At 27.6% G+C, this 22,319-nt stretch overlaps 1 protein-coding gene across 1 annotated transcript in view; it reads left to right on the top strand.

Moving 5' to 3' along the window:
* Nucleotides 1-22,319, top strand: part of LOC132942536 (metabotropic glutamate receptor 2) — a 201,226-nt gene that overhangs the window by 79,908 nt on the left and 98,999 nt on the right. Inside the window, exons 4-5 of the mRNA XM_061011048.1 lie at nucleotides 4,328-4,643; nucleotides 20,708-20,959. Of these exons, the coding sequence (XP_060867031.1) occupies nucleotides 4,328-4,643; nucleotides 20,708-20,959 (568 nt within the window). The remainder of the gene's footprint in view (nucleotides 1-4,327; nucleotides 4,644-20,707; nucleotides 20,960-22,319) is intronic.

Below are 22,319 nucleotides of genomic sequence, written 5' to 3'. Positions count from 1 at the left end.
ATATATATATAAAAAAAAATGTACACCACCAGACCACCGGTCAGATATCGATACCGGTTTCGATTTTAGCACCCCGGGAAAATTAAACAACAGTTCTGGTTCGGTTCCGATTTCGGGGACCAGCTGCAGCAATAAGTGATAATAATTGTCGTTCGCAGAGTTTTATTTCGCCCGTCCTAAGCCTATCGCATAATATGTGTGCTGTGTGTTCGTACAGTGACGCGAGCGTTTGTGTAAATAACATATATAGCAAAGGGATATTTTGTTATGTACCTATATGTATTAGTGTGTGTGCGAGTGCTAGTGGAAAAGACGGTTACGGCTGTCCGGTTGACCCTCCAAAGCCCACGGACTTTCATTACTGGCGGTGATGTCTTAGACATCCACACGCGTACACACACACACACACACACACACGCACACACACACACACACACACACACACACACACGACAGTGCCTAAATTATTAAGCTCACCGTGTTAGTCTTCAGACTGAATTGACAGTGACAACGAACCGTATTCGCGCATTTGCACTTTGGTGTGTTTAAAAGACATCGTCACCGTCACAACGAGATTTTTTTATCGTATTCCATAAAAGCCACGCATTTTCTCTCTCTCTCTATATATATATATATATATATATACATATATACATACGCATGTGTGTCTATATGTATACATACATGTGTGTCCGTTTGATGGTTTTTTTTTTTTGCTTTTCGGGTCTTACCGAGGGGAAAAATGGGAATATAATAATAAAACACACAACCACACAATATGATGTAACCGAGTACTTTGCGTTATTTGAACGCACACCACATGACACGAAATATTTTTTCGTAAACGATTGTTTTTTTTTATTATTATTTATTGTTAAGAAAAAAAAATCCTATAGTTTATTATTCCGGAATTCCGTAACTGTCAGAATGAGTGGTATGGAAATAACCGCGTGGGCGCGTGTGTCGAATAAAAACATTATATATAAATATATTTATATATTTTATTGTATTATAAATAATTTATTATACCGTGGAAATTATTATTCAATGCACGTTCGAAACATTCGAGTACAAGAAAGCAAATCGCCAACACACTAGAACTTACAGTCTAATCAAGTTAATGCGAATATCCATATTGTTAGGATGACAATGATTGTTTATTTATAATAAAATATATGGATGTACAAGTCAATGGAGTTGTAGAAATGATCATCGTTCGATGATGAGCATTCGAAAATGAAAAAGTAATACTACATTCCACTATCTAAAAGTTATACAATTATTCAGAACAACTAAACTTTTCTTTGTGATGCAGACAAAAATAACTTGTAGAATAATAGCCTGAGATTGTATACAATTATAAAAATAAAAACAATACAAAATATCGTTTTTTTTTATAACAATGAATTTCGAAAATTATTTTTCTTTTTCATCTATTTTTTTCTTGGAGTTTTTATACATTATATTACAAAATAATGTACTTATTCTTAGTAGTGTTATAAGATTTATAAACTTTAAAAGTTAAAACGTAGGTACAGCATAATATATGTGTGCTAATTAAAATATAGCTAAAATAATTATAACAATATTTTAGTTTAAATTAATTCAGAAAACATAATTTAAATATTAAAGATATTTATTTTAGGTTATATTTATAATAATAACTACCTGTATAATAGTGTATTAAGATACATTTTCAAGTGTACCACAATACAAGATACAATTATTATGTTGATTGATTTATTTTTCTCTGTTCGAAAGTTATATACATCGTATAAAAGTACTCTACAGTTTACAATATCATCAAATCAAAACATGATCTAAATAAATCTAACATCAGGCATAGGTATTATACACAGTGATATGATAAAGATAAGTGATAAGTAATCATTAGTTTTTAGTACTAACTGTATTTAATATTATTTATATTGTTTTAGAAAATAGGTTAAAAACTATATAGTATGCATCTACACACACTTCTATTTAAATAATTATTACAATGATTAATGCAGAATTCATAACACTAAAATTTCCAAGTATTGTGTATAAATTACCCAGTTTTCCACAAGTTAATGTATTAATTTTTTTATACCTATATATTACTTATACCTTTCTAAATAATTAAAGTTCATCATTTTGAAACTACACATATTGAAACGATATAATAATATGATGTACAGATATTTAACAATTAATAACTAATTTATTATTAATTACGTAATAACGTATAATTAACAAGATTCTTATTGCAACTAATAAAATTTAAAAAATATTAAAATACTGAACTAATATATATTTTATAATAACAATAATAATAAATAATAATATATTTCATATTATTATTATTTCTATTCAACTATTAGTTTACAGAATTCATAATTGTACATCCTATTTGTGACCTTTATAGCATCATATTAAATTATATAACTTATTAATTATCAATTTGTTTATATATAATAATATACGTTTTCTTGAAAATGCAATTATAAATGTGTCTAAACTAAGCATACTACACTTTAAACGACGCTAAGACTGTACTGGAATACTGATTTAGGATTAAGAAATTATAAAATAATCTAAATAATGGATTCTCTAATCCATCATAATATAATATAATAATAAATTAAAATATTAAATAAATTGGCCTCACAAGAAAACAGTCACATAGTCGAACGATGAATTTTTATCATATTTTATCACAATTTATGAACATAAAATATGAATTTGATATTGCTTAGCCTAGAATATCAATACTATCAATATATATTGTCCAAATCCATTATTTATATAAATATTTTCCAAAATGTAGATTAACATATTATGTATAGTTAAATTAGATATCAGATATGACGCCATCGTTTATTCTCCTTATTTTCCGCTCAGTATGAAATATCTAATTTCAAATCAGTTATATTTGCACTCATAAATCAATCCTTTATAAATAATAATTTCCATGGCATCCAAAAAATAAAGAAACAATAATTATTAATAATTAAATACTTAAAACTCTCTATCTTCGAAAAAAGCTTTGTACATTTTATCATCCACATATTTTGTTTTTAAATATTTAAATTATATGCATTAAATTTCAAAATGCAAAGGGGGTGACAGTTGCGTTGCTGTAGTGAAGCCCGGAGGAGGGTTGGTGTCTGTCGACAGCGAGGATTTTGACCTCCCAGGGGGAGGTGAGCAAAACGAGTAGGGCAAAGCCCCCTGGTATATTATATAATAATTATAATAAGCTATAATATTACTAGGCAACTTTTACTATCGTTTTAGTCAATAAGGAAGCATAGAACGATGGGGTGTTTTTCATATCATAAAGCTTATTGTTATCTGTACACATCATGTTGAAAATATACGAAACTGGTCGGGTCGTCTCTATTTCACTTCAGGGAAAATACCGTATATTATATCATGATTGTATTTATCAACAACTAATCACCTCCGCAATAACGAGTACATTATTGGCTTAATTATAATTTAAATATTTAATATACCTACCTACTGTCCACATTTCGTCATTATCATTTTAATCTTAAAAAAACAAACTCCAGCCGAATTAGTGTACATTTAGGTTAGTGGTATACTGGTATAAATAGATTACAATTAATCTATTTATTTAAAAAAAATTAGCATGACATCGTGTATAGTGAATAATAATATACATAATGGAAAAAAGTTTCAAGTCTCTGCGAATAACGTAGTTTGAACTGCAACAAAATAACTAATATCATTATTTTTCTTTGAAATATTCAATTTATTCAAATGCTTATAAATAAAATTGTGACTATGTGTTTTAGATACTTTAAAAATTCCAGTAAGAAAATTTCATGAAAAAAATTGTATTAAATATTCAAATGTTTTCACTCACAATCCAAATTGTTGACATAACTAAAAATCTTAAAAAAGTCAAGCAGTCTAAATGGATATTTCTATTTGAATTATAACAAAATCCCAAATTGATTTTTTTTTTCGAAAATAGGTGTTGTTTCAATATTATAATTTTTTCATAGTGTTGTATTTCTTCGATCATTTTGAAAAGTTTTGAGAAATTTATTTCTACTTTTAACCTCTATTAGTTTTAACTAGATCTAATTTGCTACCAAAAACCACCCACAATATTGAAGATTTATGTGTCTTCAAGAAAATATTAAAAATATAAAAATCAATCATTGTAATACCAATACATTCATCCCTTGACTCTTTAGTTTTATTTTTAATATTAAATAAAATTGACAGTAAATTGAATTTTAATTTGCTACCTATTATTAATTATTTAAAACCAATTTTTCATAATCTCATACAGTTAAATTGTATTTTTTAGGTCTCGTTTTGGTCAACTAGTCCTGAACTGAGTAATAAACAACGATTTGAGTACTTCACCCGAACTATACCTTCAGATCTTTACCAAGTAAAGGTAATGGTAGAAATTGTTCGGAGACTTGGCTGGAGTTATATATCGATCATTTACGAAGAGTCCAGTTACGGCATTAAAGCTTTTGAGGAATTGGAGAAATTGTTGCCCAAGTACAATATTTGTATAGCGGCCAAGGAAAAACTAGTTAAAGATTCAGGTGTGGCAGAAGAAAAAGCTTACGACGATATCGTGATTAAACTTCTCAGCAAGCCTAAGGCTAAAGGTAAGAACTCATAAGGTCTTAACTATAATTTATGTGTACAAGTTTCATTCAAAAATTAGAAAATTTTATGTTTAAATGTAAATTTGCATTTCAAAAGATTTCTAAAAGTACTTCGATACTTTGATAATAATTACGTTTATTGTCTGAGGCTTGATTTTTAAATATAACTTTAAATTATTGTATTTTATTAGGATCATTGTGTACCTACGTTTTAGTAACTTAGTAATCCAAGTATTCGCCTAAATAATTTACTTAGGAAGTAGTTGTTTTTAATTAGTTGCTGATAGGTATTAATTATAATATTGTAATGTAATATTTCAGAAACTTTTGTATGATAGGGTGTGAGGGTGATATGTTTATTCAATATTAAACTTAGCTTATCGTACATTTCTAAATTTGAATTTTCTACACGCGAGTAAAACTATGAAACTAAACTTGTTTTACTCCAGAGGAATGCTTTTAATGAAATTAATATTATATAATAAATTACGACATTAATTACTTGTTAAAACAATATAAATAGGTTGCCAATTGTATATCATTTGGGCTATAATAATATGATGAGGTTCGACGGAGTTCTAAAGCTCAAACTTTCAGAGCAAAAGAACTATTAAATTCACCATAAACTGTTCTTTTAAGATTAACCGGAGGTGGTAGATCTATCATGAAGGACCTAAAAAGGGATTAAATGAGTGTGACATTGTGAGAGTAAAATTACGTCGGCAGACGAAAAATGACGTTCAATTAAATAAAAACATTAATTCTGTGTTGATTTCTTAATGTGACAATGTAGATGGGTGAGAGATTTTCAGTGAAAACTGTAGATTTTGCGAGAAACGTATTCACTTTTGTTACGTTAAGATTTAGGACAAAAGATATTATAGAACAGTTGATAATATTTGCACAACATTTGGCTGTGAAAATTGGGTTGAAAAAAACCTCGCAAGCGACCCTCTTGTTTATAAAAATGTCGAGCGTTGATTTGTTCTCTCTAAAAAAAAAAAAAACAAAACAAAAAAAATATAATAATAAAAAGAGAAAAATAAAATGAAAACACAATGAAAAAAATGACTATAGGACGAATTTAATGCGAAATAACATCTCGTGATTTATTTCAAATCTCTCGACGTATCATTTGGACAGAAATTTATGATCTCTAGTCCCGTTTCTATTTGAACGAGAATGATTCTGATGCTACGGAAAGATAGGTATACACACACACACACACACACACACACACACACACACACACACACACACACACACACACACACACACACACACACACATTGTCCACTGTGGCAATAATAATAATAATATATTCATTTCATACGGTCCCGTTGTCTATGGTGACAATAATTTGCGTATATATTATATATAGGTAACATTATACATGTATCTCATATTATAATGTACTGATGCCGCTTCTCAGGCGCCAGACCATATTTTCCAGATACAGGTGTTTAGAAAATTGCTTTCCCAGCAACAGCAACAGCTGCCAATAGAATATTGGAAATGTCGAACGTGCCAACGGGATTCGACTAGTACATTACTATTTACCACGCTCCTGTATAGTACATTACATTCTTGGGACAGGTATTTTTCAGCTTAATTTTAACAACTTTCAAAACGTGTTCATTCAGTGTGTCTCTGCCCACACGCTTCAGATTATTTGTATTTCATAGTGTTTGATTGACTTATTCGACGCGACGGTTTGAAAAATTTCATTTGAAATCTCATGACAATGTTTTTATTTGATTATAGAAATTAAACTATTTGAGTAATATGAGAATTATGAAGAGTCCTATTTATCATCATTAATGCAATTTTTTATGTGATTTAAAAGTAATTATATCCACGATGCAAGGGTTTGAAGCGAAGCATTTTTTTTTTTCAAAAATTTGGTAACTTACTTGTAGGCACAGTATATTATATGATTGGGATCTAACGCAGTGTTATTTGTAAATTCCCATTGTAAATAGTATAGACAATAGACATGTACCTACTGTACCTACTGTATTATTGAGACACCCGTCCATAGTATCCAAAGACGTATAATCGTCAACTGTCACAGTGAAAATTGAGTTTTTATAATAGTATATCCCAGGCACGAATTCGGGGTTTATAGAAACATTTGCTAGTAATAGAGGTGGAATTGAACAATCACTTGACATCGATAGTGTATAAAAATTGAACATTTGTTAAAAAAAAAAAAACACTTGACACGCGTTGCCTGTTGGATAATTTATAGTGTAAACGTAGTTTGCCACAGCCAAAAAATATCGTTTTCATTATCACGAAATGACAATAATCATCATGATGTGAAATTTAAAATAAAAAAGCGGGTAAGTGGGTTTGTACGCTCTGCTGTACATTTGGCGTCAAGAGAGTTACTGTAATGGAAGTGTTAAATTTGAATTCAATAATAATCATTGTATGAGAAAAACGATTCTGAGCGAAAATGGGCTGTCAGTATAATAATATAATAATAAAATTAAAGAATTTGTAGAAATATAATATTCTGTTATACTATATGTCAACATTATAACTAAAACTAAAAGCCTTACAACTACTCAGAATATAATCAGGTCAATAACAATTAAGAAGAGCATATTTAAAAGTGTTATAATTGAATCAATAACCGACGATTTTTAAATAAACTAATATATTAGAAAACAACATTATGAAATAAGCGGCAATCTAGTTCCAGATATTTCAAATCATGAACAAAAAGATGAATATGTAATTATTTACAGGAGACTAAAATAAAGACAAGCAAATAGAATAAACAGATTATATTCTTTTTATATTTCTTAAAATATACATGTAAAAATCAGTCTAGCTTTAATAATTCTTATTCGGAAACCAAACTTAATTAAATATATAAAGCCCTGCAATTGCCCTGTATATTTTTTTTATGTTAATTGAGCAAAGTATTTAAATACATAATTAATCAAATATGGTCTTTGGAAAAAATATGGCCTGATAAATGAGGAATAAAGTAAATTTTAAAAACATAGTTTTACTAATGAGTTATGACTGACTTTTTACTATACTATAACAGAGACTGCGATGCGATGTGTTTACATGTAAACAACACATGTTATTACTAAGGTTGGACATAAAATTCTATTTGATACTGATACAATTTGGAAATACTGGGTTATCAAACAATTAAAAAAAGGTAGCGTGCTAAGTACTCGTACTTGATATTTTTCCCGCTGCACTGAAAACTATTGGAATCACAAATATGTATTTAAAATTATGGCTAAAAAAATGTATTAACGATGTTCCTATGGTAACGTAGGTATATTATTCATCAGTTTCTAGGTAAAACCTCACAAAAAATCCTATTTTGCAAAAAAAAAAAATGCCGTTATATATATTGTTATATTAAACGTAGCATGCTACTAGATATTTTTCTCTGCAAGGACAATTGTTGAGGAATCATTGATGCATTTTTTGGGTATAGTCCAGTGGACAAATATCCAAGTAGCATGCTACATTTTGTTAAGAATTTATTTAATTTTTTTTTTTTTATTGTTGATTTGCGTTTCTGTGGCAATAAACGGAGCGTAACAAAAATCGGTTAGAATAAAAAAAACTTACCCAGCCCAAAGTTAAAATTGCATTCAGATTTTGCAAAACCGTTTTTTTTTTATTTTGGTTTCCATGGTAATACGTAATTAAATTATTCATCGATGGCTGTAGGAAAAACCTAGTTACCTATAATACTGTAGTCTGTAACTCGAAATTGGTCGGGTAACGCAATTATAGTGCACATCGGATATCAAGGGCAACCTAGGTCCTATAACGCTAAATTATAAGGTTATAACATTCATTTCATCTTTGTTAATGTTTTGTTTCCATGTCAACTGTAACGGTTGGAAAATGACATATTATATGGTTACGACTTATCATCAATATATTTTTTTAAATTACATATTATTTAAATACTTTTTACTTGTTACTATCAATGGTCTTTGCTCAAACCATTAATTAATATGTACCTACTTCAAAATGGAACAACTCTACTATAGCCTATAAGAACTACACTATTTATAGTTACAGTATTAATTATGTTATTAAACAGATACCCCTATTCTGACAAAAGATACATTTTAATTAGATACAAAATCTTAAATATATAAAAAATTTAACAACAAATACTATAAATGGTATACTATATTTGTGACAAACTAAATAAATGGAAAAAACATTAGGGGTAGAACTGACTTTTAAAGTAAAACTTCAGTGAAATATACACATGACAAACTTAAAAGAAAACAATTGATATTGATACTATTTTAAGGAACGATCAAAGTAATTCATAATTATAAACATATTTCCTGTGACAAATAAAAATCGAAAAAAATACTGTAACAACAATGATTGCACAAACTGAAAAATAATTGTAGTTGTATTACATATACACAGCTGAAACTTAAAAAAATCATTCAGCCATAAAATATAAAATAAAAACTGCAGACAACTTGACAATTACATAATTTTTATCTGATTCATTAAACTCTGTGACAAATTTAAATAACAACGAAACTAAAAGTGGATGGAAATCAAAGATAATTTTAGAAGCAAAAAACAGTGAAATTAATATTCCTGGTACACCCGGGCACAGCAATATTTAGGGAAATAAAAAAGTAGATAAACTGGAAAAAAAGCAAATCAAGGCTAAATGTAAATTAACTTAGAACGTACGCTACATTGGTAACGTGGACTAAATTTAACAGAAAAAAATATTATTTATATGAACAAAAAAATGTAACACACATTATAATATTATATATGATTAGAAAATCATAATAACATTTACTATATTTAGAAAAAAAATAAAAATATATTTTATAGACTATAATATTTACATCAACACTTTAAGTTTATATTTGGAAGTGTATGGGACATAAAAAAACTTATAGAATAAGAAAATACCCCAAATAATAGTGCCACATAAAGAGATATTTTATTATGCCATCAAGTGCCGTTAAATAAACGGGGCAACAAGTACCTCCATCATTAAAAAGGATTCCACATTATGTTCAAAACTCTTGAACCTGTTTGGTAATGAGCTTTTTGTAAATGGTAATGGCTAATACTTACAAATTAAACGTTATGTTTCATAGTATGTAATGATTATAACGTAGACATGTAGAATACATTTAAATAATATAATAAATAATAATGGAAAATTTAGAGTTGTCATTAATATTAATAGATTCAAAAATATACGAGTATTTGTTAATAACCAAGTAGTGTATTGAATTAATGTAATTCAACGATACATTGTATACAAAAAACAATTTTGAGTGGATACGGTTTGTCAGCCTACTACTGTATAAATATATTATTATTGAAATTTATATTAATATTTATAATAATACGATATAAACTATTAATAGATAATAGCATAAACTACGTATATGGTGTACATATGATTGGGACATTACATATGAAAGGTCAAAATCCAAATTTATTTAATCCCAAATTTAAATATTTATATTAATATAAATCAAGTTTATATTTTTTTTGTCAACAGTATGAACTATTTATGATAAACTGGGTATCAAGTTTCCAAAATAGTTTTCACCGACAATCATGAGGTTTAAACTGTTTTAATCAAAATTTTAAACAGAAACCTATATTTTTATTTTCATTTGATTTTGAATTATTTCTATCCAATATAGTAGGAATAGTTTTTTTTTTAATTTTAATAAGATTTTAAAGTGTAGACAAGTAGAATAGTGTGTCATAGATATCACAGATAACCTCTTGTCACCCTACGAACTCTAAACTTTGAATGTTTATCAATGATGATAAAGCATTATTCAACGTGTATACATAAATATCTTTAGAGGATTATTCTGCTTCTGTATATTAAATTAAAAGGGTATTTTTTTAAAATTAAACGTTGATATTTTAGTTAACAAAAAAATATTAGATGCAAAATAATAAGGGAAATATTAAATACTAAAATTGCAAGTATTTATGTTTTTCCAAAATTAAAATGTAGAAATAAAATAATATATTTAGAAATACGAGTGTTCACTATTTATGAATCATCCAATGCATAAATATTTCTATAAAAAGAAATATATTTTGTTTTGTGTTCATAAATTCGTAATGCATATTTTTTTTTAATGTGCAACTTTCTGTTTTCGATTCTGAGCGGATTTTGGAGTTAATGCTTTAACAATATTATGTGATTTTTTTGAGAATTATTTTTTTCAATAGTTTTTTTAATATAAAGTACTTAGAAAGTTTCGTTTAAGCTTTTAGGTAAATATAAAAAGGAATGGTTTTGAAAGTGTTCAATTGAAACAATTTTCCAGAGTTTCCAGAATATTTTGGAACTAAAGTGTAACAAATGATACAAATGATACACTTTTGGATTTCATTGTGAAATGATTTTCTTAAAAAATGATTTATCATAACTTTCATATTTAAAACAATAATATAATTACACTAGTTTGTATTTTTTGTTTTTTATTCTTTTGGTTGACGGGTCGTTAAATACTTTGGGTTACTACGCTATCTCTTTTAATCTGTTTTTTTTGGAGTTTTCTAATAGTTTACTTTTAAACTGGCTCTTTATGTTTATAAATTGTAAGCATATCAATCTAACGTTGACGTAATCTTTTATGTGGTTAGAAAATTGTGTATTGTCTAGTTGGTTGTTTGTTGTATAAACATTGGACGAATATTTCCATTTAATTTCTTTAAGTTAATATTTTTCTTTCTCGAAAAAAAATTACATTATTACTAATTTAATTAAAACCGTCCTTGATTATAACACAGAATAATGAATGACAGTACAACAATAACAGTGGTAATCACGCACATAAAAAAGAAAAATTATTATTTAATGTCATTATAACTTAAATATTTAAATATTATAATACATGTATTGATTATTATTGATGTCCAAGGGTCAGGACAACTATATCCGTTATTGAGCGCGTATTTAAATAAATTACATAACAAGGTTAAAAGTTGATGCAGGTTATAACTTATAAGAAAATATAAACCAATTTTGCTTATTTTGCAGAAACTTGTTTCTAATTTTTTTTTTATAGTCCTCATAGACTTGGGAATTAATTATTATATTTAGAAATGCAGTAAATGTATTGGTATAGAATGAATAAGTGTTAACAGCTGCAATGAATCCCATAAACATAATTCAGTTATTTGACCTACTATGTGCTGCAATAAATTAAATTTGGTCGCAATGTACCAAATTAGCTTTACAGGGGTACAGGGCACTATAAGTGTTACACGTTTTATATTATAGCCCATTGTAAAACGCTCAACGGGGTGAAAAATAATAAAAATTTTGTTCGATTGTTCAAAAACAAAATATATATGCAAGTGAACACTCGTTAGCAAAAAAAAAGATAGGCTGTTTAATTATTTGTTGGTTCTGAATTTTTGGTGAAATTCATTCACAGAATAAATTGTGCAAAATCCACTCCCAGGCGAGGCCTACTGTAAGGCCAACTGTAAGCAGTATACATTTATTCGGTATTATGTGGCCTCAATATATTATTATCGTATTTATTAAAATATATGAAAGAACATATTATATTACTGACTTATTATGTAAGAATAATAACAATTAAGATCATAGTAAATGTATACTTATGTACAGTGTTTGGAAGGAACGAGTTCCAAAAGGAACGGATTCCTGGAACGAATTTCTTTTTAAAGAACGACACGATGGACGAATTCCTTTTTATAAAAAAAGAATGAGGAAATGAACTAGTTCTTTTTTTCAAGGAAAATTGTTCGTTCCTTTCTAGTTCCAATAATTTACACAGATAATTATGTAAATAATTGAAATTAAGATTTTTTTTTTTAATGTGTACAATGTATCTTGCTAAACAATTTAATTTTGAAGAAAATCTCAAAATAGAATTATAAAATATGTACCTATACTTGTATTCATGTATTATAATTAAAAACTAAAGAAGTATGCATATGAAAAAAAAAACATAAGTGATTAAATAAGAATTTTTATTTTCCAAAGGAACGAATTCTTTTTTTTTTTTAAGGAACAAGGAACGGAATGAATTCCTTTTTATAAGGAACTTGCCAAACACTGCTTAATAAACTCTATAGTTGTTATTGGGTGTGCACTCAGAACTTAAATTCATAAGACGCGTGTTTAAATACTAGATCAGTTTAGTAACGTGTACCTCAAAAGTTTACCTTTTATACGCATTTGAAAATCAAATCCTGACAAAATAGAATATTTAAAAAAAAAATAATAACTTTGGTATTATTTTCTATTGTAGGTAATTCAAAAAAATATTAACCTAAACAATTTGAAATATTCCAGTTTTATTCGACTTATAATTGTTTATACACAAAGAAATGTTAAAAATACTAAGACTAATATTTTAAGCTATTTATAGCAAATTATTTTGAGTTGAGAATTCATAAAAAATTTCTTTTTGAATCTAAGATTTAAAAATGTAATACAAAATTCCTCATAACTTTGTCTACGTTTATCGAAAAAAATGTCTACAAGGAAATCTAATTCAATTTTTATGAGCGTTTGAAATTCATATTTTTACAATATTTGATATTCACTCGATTTCTCATGTAGCATTTTCTATACACCGTACAATTTTAAAAATACTTTGACTCTTTTTGAGCTGTTTACGGACATTGTCAGTTTTCAATTTTCTTAGTTTTTTTTCTATAAATATCAATACAATTTTATTTGTTGGGTAAAAAGCGGGAAAATTTAATGCAAGGCTCCTGATACATTGTTACAATAGCAGAAAAATATTAAAAATACATAGGTACAGTTTTTTTATAAGCATTTTAAGTTCAAATTTTGACAAAATTTATAAAAATTTTAAATTTAATAATTATTTTGTAGTTGAAAATGTATAAAATGTTCAACTTTTATAGCTAAAAATTGAAAATTTAAAACAAGGTTCCACGTAAATAGGTAAATATATAAATTAGTTTATTCACAATAATACCATCAAATATACTTAGTAATATCATAGGAACATCATCCATTATCAGTAGAATCACCACTGTAACCTACTGTACATCAGAGCGACATCCACTTACCCACTTTTTTTAATTTTTTTTTGATACATTTTGATTTAACTTTAATACAAAGTTTTTCATTAGTTTTTTTTACATCAATTTAAAAATACAAATACAAAAAAACACTTTTATTTATAAAATTCATCGAAATTTTGAAAATGTATACATTATTTTGTTTATTCCTACAATTTTTTATTTTAATTAATACAAGGTACCTCAAAAGTTATTCTTACTGTAACTTAAAATATTATTTGCACATTTTTTTAACAAGTTCAAATTTTCACGAAATTGTTTAGAACGACTTTTAGTTATTTTTTCGTAATTCCAAATAAACTTAAAACTTTTCAATAGACTCGAAAGTATATATATTTTATAACAACACAGAGACTTCCCCGGTTATATTATTTTTATTTAATGACATATAGTATATTTATTAATATTCATCTTGAAGAATATTTTTTCTCATAATATTATATTTTAATAAAATTATGGCATAAAATCATTATTTTCTTTCAAGACGATAATCTAACTCTATTTTAATCAGGGTTGCTATTAAAAACTTTTTCTTTTATTTGTTAATTGTATAAACACTATTTAAAGATTAATCATTATCAAAATTGTCCCTCTATGTAAGCTGTCAGTCTTGAATCCTAAGCATGTACAGTACTTTAAGTTATGCATATTAAAGTAAATCACTCTTGGAAGAAAACAAATAATAATAAAATAGAAGCTATTTTGTCCGCACGTATTTAGATTCTATTACACATCCCATGACCCATGTGTAGATACCCCACGTTAATAAAAAAAAAGTAGGTAAGTGGATGTCACTCTGCTGTATAGTAGGTTACAAGTAGATCACTGTAATGGATGGTGTTAAATTTGAATTCAATGATATAATATAATTTGTATAAGAAAAACGATTCTGAGCGAATAGCCTATGATATTACCAGGTATATTTGATGATATTATTGTGAATAAAGTAATTTATATATAAACTATTTAGGTAGAGCCTTGTTTTAAATTTTCAATCCTTACCTATAAAAGTTGAACATTGTAAACATTTTTAACTACAAAATAATTATAAAATTTTGCCAAAATTTGAACTTTAAATGTTTATAAAAAAAAAATTGTGCCTATGTATTTTTAATATTTTTCAAATATCATTGTAATTTGTAACAATATAGTAGGAGCCTTTTATTAAATTTTCAACCTTTTTTACACAACAAATAAAGTTTCATTGGCATCCATAGAAAAAACTACTAATAAAATTTGAAACTGAAAATGTTCCTAAACAGTTCAATACCAATCAAAATATTTTTAAAATTTCATCGTGTATAGAAAATGCAAATATAAACAACCGGTGAAAATGTAATGTATATAGGTACGTTTATTTGTTTTAGAGTTACACCAAAAACCAAAATCGATTTTCTCAAAAACAGATTTTGCATAAAAATTCCCGTTTTCCTTAATTTTTCTTTTGTTTTTCACGGCGCTTTTGAAAACTACTTGGAAATTTTTACTTATGGATAATCTTGTATTACATTTTCAAATCTTAGATTTAAAAAGAACAATTTTTATGAATTCTCAACTCATAATAATTTGCTAATTTTCATGATTTTTCCGTATTTTGTCAAGATTTGAACTTTAAATGCTTATAAATAAAAACTGTGACTAAGGATTTTTAATTTTTTTCATCTACCTTTGAAACAATAACCTAGGAGCCTTCTATTAAATTTTCAAGCTTTTTTAACCAACAAATAAAATGTTATTGATATTTATAGAAAAAAAAACTAAAAAAATGAAAACTGAAAATGTCCGTAAACAGCTCAAAATAAGTCAAAATATTTGGAAAATGTCATAGTGTATAGAAAATGCTAATATAAACATTCAGTAAAAATTTCATGTACCTACAGTTATTTGTTTTAGAGTTGCACCAAAAACCAAAATCGATTTTCTCGAAAAATAGATTTTACGTAAAAATTTCCGTTTTTCCTTAATTTTTCTTTTGTTTTTCACGTCGCTTTTGAATACTACTGGGAAATTTTTACTTTTGACCCCCCCCCCCCCTCCCAAAGCACTAACAAGATTCACTTTCCTATCAGTAAAGATACTGTTGAAGAAAATCTAAGCATATTTACTGTCCTAAAATGTGATGGCAGACACAAAAATAAAAAAATAAAAAACACACCATTGTAAAATCAATACATTCATTGTTCCACTCAAAATGTAAAAAGTAACATCAATATTGTTCATTAAGACGTATAAGTATAAGTATACAAGTAATAAGCTTAAGTTATATAAATTTTAAAATTGAACAACCATATATATAACGCTTATTATAAATTGTACACAAGTGAAAATGACATATTCCAAAGATGCCGTTTCCTATTTTGTTTCAAGTACTGTAGATTCAATAAACCCTTAGGCCATACACACCATCACTCAAAAAAATGGCGCATCCTGAGATGTCATATTATGGTATAATATATATGTTTATATTGTATTCAAACAAATAAAATGACATTCGATTTAGAATGAGAATAACCCAACAAAATAGCAATAGCTATCAATCACCAGATATTAATTTGTTTAAAAATAGGTCGTTGCGAAAACCAAAGATCGATGGAGACGGTGTAATTGGTTTTTTTGGTAGTTCGCATTGTAGACCGACGTGCCACGTACTCACTAGACAGTAGACCGGTCAACACGCCTGCAATCGATGGTGAAAAAAGAGGTTATTTTTTTTTGCTCTTTTGTTTTGGTATTTCTTTTTTTTTTTTGGAGCGTCGACCCATCAACTAACTCGTTTGTGCCGTGCGTTTTGATAACCAGTTACGCAGTGTGTTGTATGAAATATGACTACTAATGAGTCAACGAAGTTAGGTATTTTCAATTAATATTTCGGGTTTGTCATCCAAGTTTCGCGTCCACCCACTGAAATATAGCGTATAGGTATAATGGGTTTCTACGCTATACTATAGTAAGCAATGTTTGGGAAAGTGTGCGTAAAGGTCCGTCGGAGGAACAATTTAGAAATAAATCGGTTAGAAGAGTGAGAGTATGTGTGTATGTGTGAGGGCGAGTGAGAGAAAGAGTGGACGAGAGAGAAGGGTATTCATTAATTTTGCACATCGACGTTTCGCGGGTCATTTGGCTGCTGGCAAAGGGGTAATGGCGGTGGAGTAGGTGTGATAAACCGACGGTCGGCGTAGTGTGGTGGGCCTGCACCGGTCCGATAAAACGCATTGACATCGACAGAACTTAACAAGCTTTTAAACGATGCCGCGGACTCGTTTATCTTCCACCACGTCACCGCAGCAGCTGAAAATATATATTATAAGACATTCACCAGCGGGTGTACATTGTAGTGCAGCGTATATACGAGACGCGACCCTAATTTTCTTTTTTCTCGTCACGTCTCTCTACGGCGCTCGTATCCTCCACCCGTCCTACCTCCATCCTAACCACCATCACATCCGTTTACACTCGCACGCCCCTCAGCTCTACCGTCGTCATTCCGCAGGGTGTAGGCGGGACGCTCGGTCTGTATAATATTATACGCGTTTGCGCGACGCTATTATAATTTATATATCATATAATATAAAACAAGTAGGCTATGGCGACGGTATTTTTGAATTCCGCACCGCAGCCGACCAGCCATGAAACATGTGACCGAATCCCGCCGGGCCCTGTTGTGGCCCGCACGTCTAATCTTCCATCTGCACGAGCGCCGTTGCCACCCTGCCTGGACACTGTAGTTGCGCCGAATTGCACTCCCAATAATTTGGTATCTAAATAATTGTATACCTACATCGATATTGCACTAGAGAGAGTTTATATGGTAAACCATTATTGTGTACAAAAATCAGTCAACAAATTGTGAGTCGTGACACCATAATATGAAAATAATGCCAGCCACACCTTTGATACACACCCTTGCACACTAATGCACCACAACATCGAGTAAAAGTTCCTTTGACGGTGGACTCTGCTAGTTCATCGTTCCGTGTAATGTACGAATTGTTGTAATAATAAATAAATTATATTGGAATAGCGCATAATTTATCATCTAAAAACAAATGATTTATTAAACACTTTACAAAGTTCACCCATAACACACCGCACGTATTAATGTATTATTATTATTATTATTCCAAAATATCACATAATATAAAAGTCGAGATAGATAATTTGTTAGATGATATTCAAATTATATAGTGCCGAGAGACTGTGGTATGACTAGACTTAACACGTAAAAAATTAAAAAATTGTTCGTGATATTTTTAAGTAGAGATTTTGAAAGGTCATATGTATACCCATCTTTCCATAAAAGGTAGTTGAAATAAGTTGGAACATGGTGTATAAAAACAACTATAGTCATTTAAATAGTATTATAGTGCTTAAAAAATATAATATAAATATAAATAATATTTTTATGTGATATTGAATATAATTTATTTATAAGTAGGTATTTAGCTAAAAATAATATAATTTAGATTTGAGGTAAGATGGATCACTAAGATCTTACCACTAAGTAAGTCTCCCACTTACACTCGCATGGTATTAGGATTAGTTCATATAATACTATTTACTTGTATATTATGGTTAACAGTTGGTGAAATTTACATTATATAAAATAAAAGTAATCCTATTACAACATAAATTTACTATAGTAATAACACATCTAGATTATTATTAGAAAATAATTTTTGTAGCTTACACAATGATGATTTTTCGCAAGTTTTACAAACAAATTGCGTGATTTACCTAGAAATAAAAATACAAGGCGAGCATTTAATATATTATTAAAAATACATAGGCATTTAAATTTATAATTTGTACAAAATTTGATAATTAAACAAATAATATTGATTTACGATTTTCTGTTGTAATTGAAAAAATATATAGTCGTGTGGACATATTAATACTTTTTACCATTACGTATATAATTATTATCTATAGTATGCAATGTAATTTTAAAAATATTATGTAGACTAACTTTACAATTAATTATTCCATGAACTTATTTACACCGTTCAACTGTAACAAGTACTTTGATATTAACTTATAAGTATTTTTATCTTATATGATATCAAATTATATCAAATTATAATTAATATTGTATAATTTAAACGTTGTTTTTGGTAAAAATTAGCTCAACCAATTAGTTTCTATGATTATACACATAAATTATAAAATATCCTTAAAAATAGAGGTGGACACACTATCTTCACTCAGAAACGATTTTTGTGTACAATAATTTATCATTGAATATTTAAAATTCAACATTACAAAAACATCTTCGATGACGATGTAAACTGAACAACTACGATTTAGCACAGCAGCTTTCCCAGATTTTATTTTTTAAACACGTCTATATAGGTCCCTACTGGCGCAATTGATTTATTATATTAAGACTCCAGCACAATTGTATGACACCCACGGATGAATTTTTGCAAACATATCATACGTAAAATTATCTTTTGTCGGTTATGGCCTTGTTGGTGTGTAGTGTGTGACTTCGTCATTATGACAACTTGATAATACTGAAATTAAAAAAGACGTCCGTCGGAAGCCTTCACTCGGGGCTCATCAATCAAATAAAAGATATCGGTTATTTGTTTGTAGACAATTCGTCCAATTTAGTTCACAGTGCTCTATATTATATAGAGCTTAAATTCGACCAGTGGTTAACTTTTTGGTTTTTGTTTTGTCCATTTATCAAATGCGTAATTACTTTTGTCGGGTGGGTTATGAAACATACAATATTGTAGCAGTGGTATTTACTATGTAACAATTCCTCTGACTGTATCAAATATATTATTCTATTTTACATACAGTGACAAAATAATATTATATTATAACATTCAAATATAATATTTTGAAAATTGTTTTTCCATTTTCGTAAAACGGCGTAGTAGATAGGCAATTCAGGTACAGGTACATACATCACTCTCCATCCATAATCATTATAATGAAAATAAATTTAACTTAGATACCTATACTATAATATTATAAAAACATTAGCTTATTAGTATACTATATCAAAATGACATTATAGCAAAAATAAAATATAATTTAGGTAAAATAGAATACTATTTGGAGGAACAATGCAATTTAAAAATATAATCTACTCTCATTAAATTACGTTTATAAGTGATACAGTTATAGTGTATGCTATAGCCTTAGTGTATATACAGGTATATACAAAATTATTATAGTACGTACAATATTATAATAATGGTTTATTATTGTTGAAAGAATTCAAGTATTTATTTTCTTCACATAACTGATAAAGCTAGGTATAATATTATTATGTCATATTCAATTTGTACTAAATAATATTTAAAGTAAAACATTTTTAACTAAGTAAAAGCTGGTAAACTATACATAAATCTAAATAATATTTAATTCAAATTAGTTATATTAAAATATATGAAAAATAAATTATAACTTAAATAACTTTAAAGCTATATCAAATAGCCTTGGAGGATTGTTAGTCAGAATTTCAATTATTATTATTTTCTATTATAATGGTATATTTGTTTATTTTGGGTACAATTACATTAAAAAGTAGTATCACGAGACTACCTTGATATTAATCTCATTTCACTGGACGTTTATAGAATTCACCATTAAAAATAACCATATAATAATAACAAAGTTACCCCATGTCGAAAATATCTTACAATTGAAAAAATAAAATATTAGATTTAATATTATTACTCGTAGAATCTGTTTTTAAATCAAAATATAAAAAAGTATGTCGGTTTAAAGAATCTACAGAAAGTTTAAAAAACAATTTGTCGTTAATTTAAAAACAAATGAAGTATACAAGAAACAAATTTATCAAAATGACGTCATTAAAATAGATATTATAGGTATCTAATATTTTATTTTTTCCAATGTAAGATTTATTAACGTGGTTTATGAATTTTAATAATTATTTCTAAATCAGATATTAATTTATTTTTTCTTAACTTTAGGTGTTATAGTTTTTGGATCAGACCAAGAAGTGGTGAGTTTAATGAAAGCAGTAAGGAGAAATAACGCTACTGGAAATTTTTCATGGATCGGATCAGATGGATGGAGTGCAAGAGATATGGTATCTGATACAAATGAAGCTGAAGTGGAAGGATGCTTATCTGTTCAACCACAAGCCAACCCTGTCAATGGGTTCGAAGAGTACTTTTTAGGACTTACTGTAGAAAACAACAAAAGAAATCCATGGTTCACTGGTATGTAATATGGTTAATTGTAATTAATAATAATTTTATATTATTTTAACTTACGTCAACATTTTTATGATGTGATATATCAATAACATGAATAGTAAAGTTTGAATAATAAAATAGTATGTTTTCAGATAGAACAAGATTTTACTATTTTAAAACTTTTTATAATTTTAAAATACTATTTAACACGTTTGAATGTCTCAAAGCTAGTTGAGTGACTAACCATTGTAGTTTTTAAAATTAATTGTATTCTATATACCTCACCCACCCACCACCCCAAAAAACATATAATCGTTAAAAATATAAATAAAAGTAAAGAACATGTTTCATACAGATTGATACCAGCCATTAAACGTTTAACAGAAATTGTTCAATAAATGTTTTTCCACATTTTATTCTCGATGTATTGTACCCAATGGTAATAAAATTAATATATTATTAGACGAGGTGGATGTTTATTTTATGTTCATCTTTTGCTTATTTATTATTAATATGTCATCTACCTGAGACTTATTTGTATGGGTATCGCTGGTACTGCAGTACACTTACCACAATGGTTTAGAGGGTGTTTATTCTTTACACTATTTTTAAATAATTTGTAAGATTAAAATCAACTGTTGCGTGAAAAAAACTAAATACTTACTATAAACTATTAATTAACTATACATACGTATTGAGCCAATGTATTGGTTATTCAAAAAAAAGTCTTAAAACTTACGTTCCGATCATAAAATATTAAATAAAATTTGGTATACAAAATATGATGAAATGAACAAATAAATTGGTGTCCAAACTTCAGTAATGTAATTTAAAATAATTCTGTCGAAGAGATTTTTGTCCTTGAGACGTCTTTTTCATAAAAACAATTTTATACAATTCTGTGAAACTACAATTCAACATCTTTGTCTTAAATTTTTTTATTTCATCAAATTTAACGTCATGCATTCCATATTTTACACGTTTTCGTAGAAACATTTTCTATGAACTCAACATACTAGAACTTCCGTTTATAACGATGTACATAATATAATATTGCTATTTTTATATAGAATTTTAGATTCCGGATTGAGCAATAAAAATATTTGTATTACACTGATGTGTGGGTTTTTTTGTGTCTGTAATCAAATTACAAAAATGAAAAGTGGATATAATATTCATAATATAATACAGTATTTTATAATACTGTGGATAGTATCAAGTAAAAATATGATCAAGTTGTTACTTTGAGGATTAAAAAAGTATACAATTTCTTTTCATTCCTTATTAATCGGAAAAAAAACCAAGAGAAAATAGCGGAAAATGGAATATTTAGGAACACCAGTTTTCAACAAAATTGATTTTGTTTTTTTTTTTTTTTTTATTA

The sequence above is a fragment of the Metopolophium dirhodum genome, chromosome 4, assembly GCF_019925205.1.
Source record: "Metopolophium dirhodum isolate CAU chromosome 4, ASM1992520v1, whole genome shotgun sequence".
In the NCBI taxonomy this organism is placed as follows: domain Eukaryota; kingdom Metazoa; phylum Arthropoda; class Insecta; order Hemiptera; family Aphididae; genus Metopolophium; species Metopolophium dirhodum.
The sequence above is the reverse complement of the archived record's forward strand: the minus strand, read 5'-3'. Positions and strand labels throughout refer to the sequence as shown.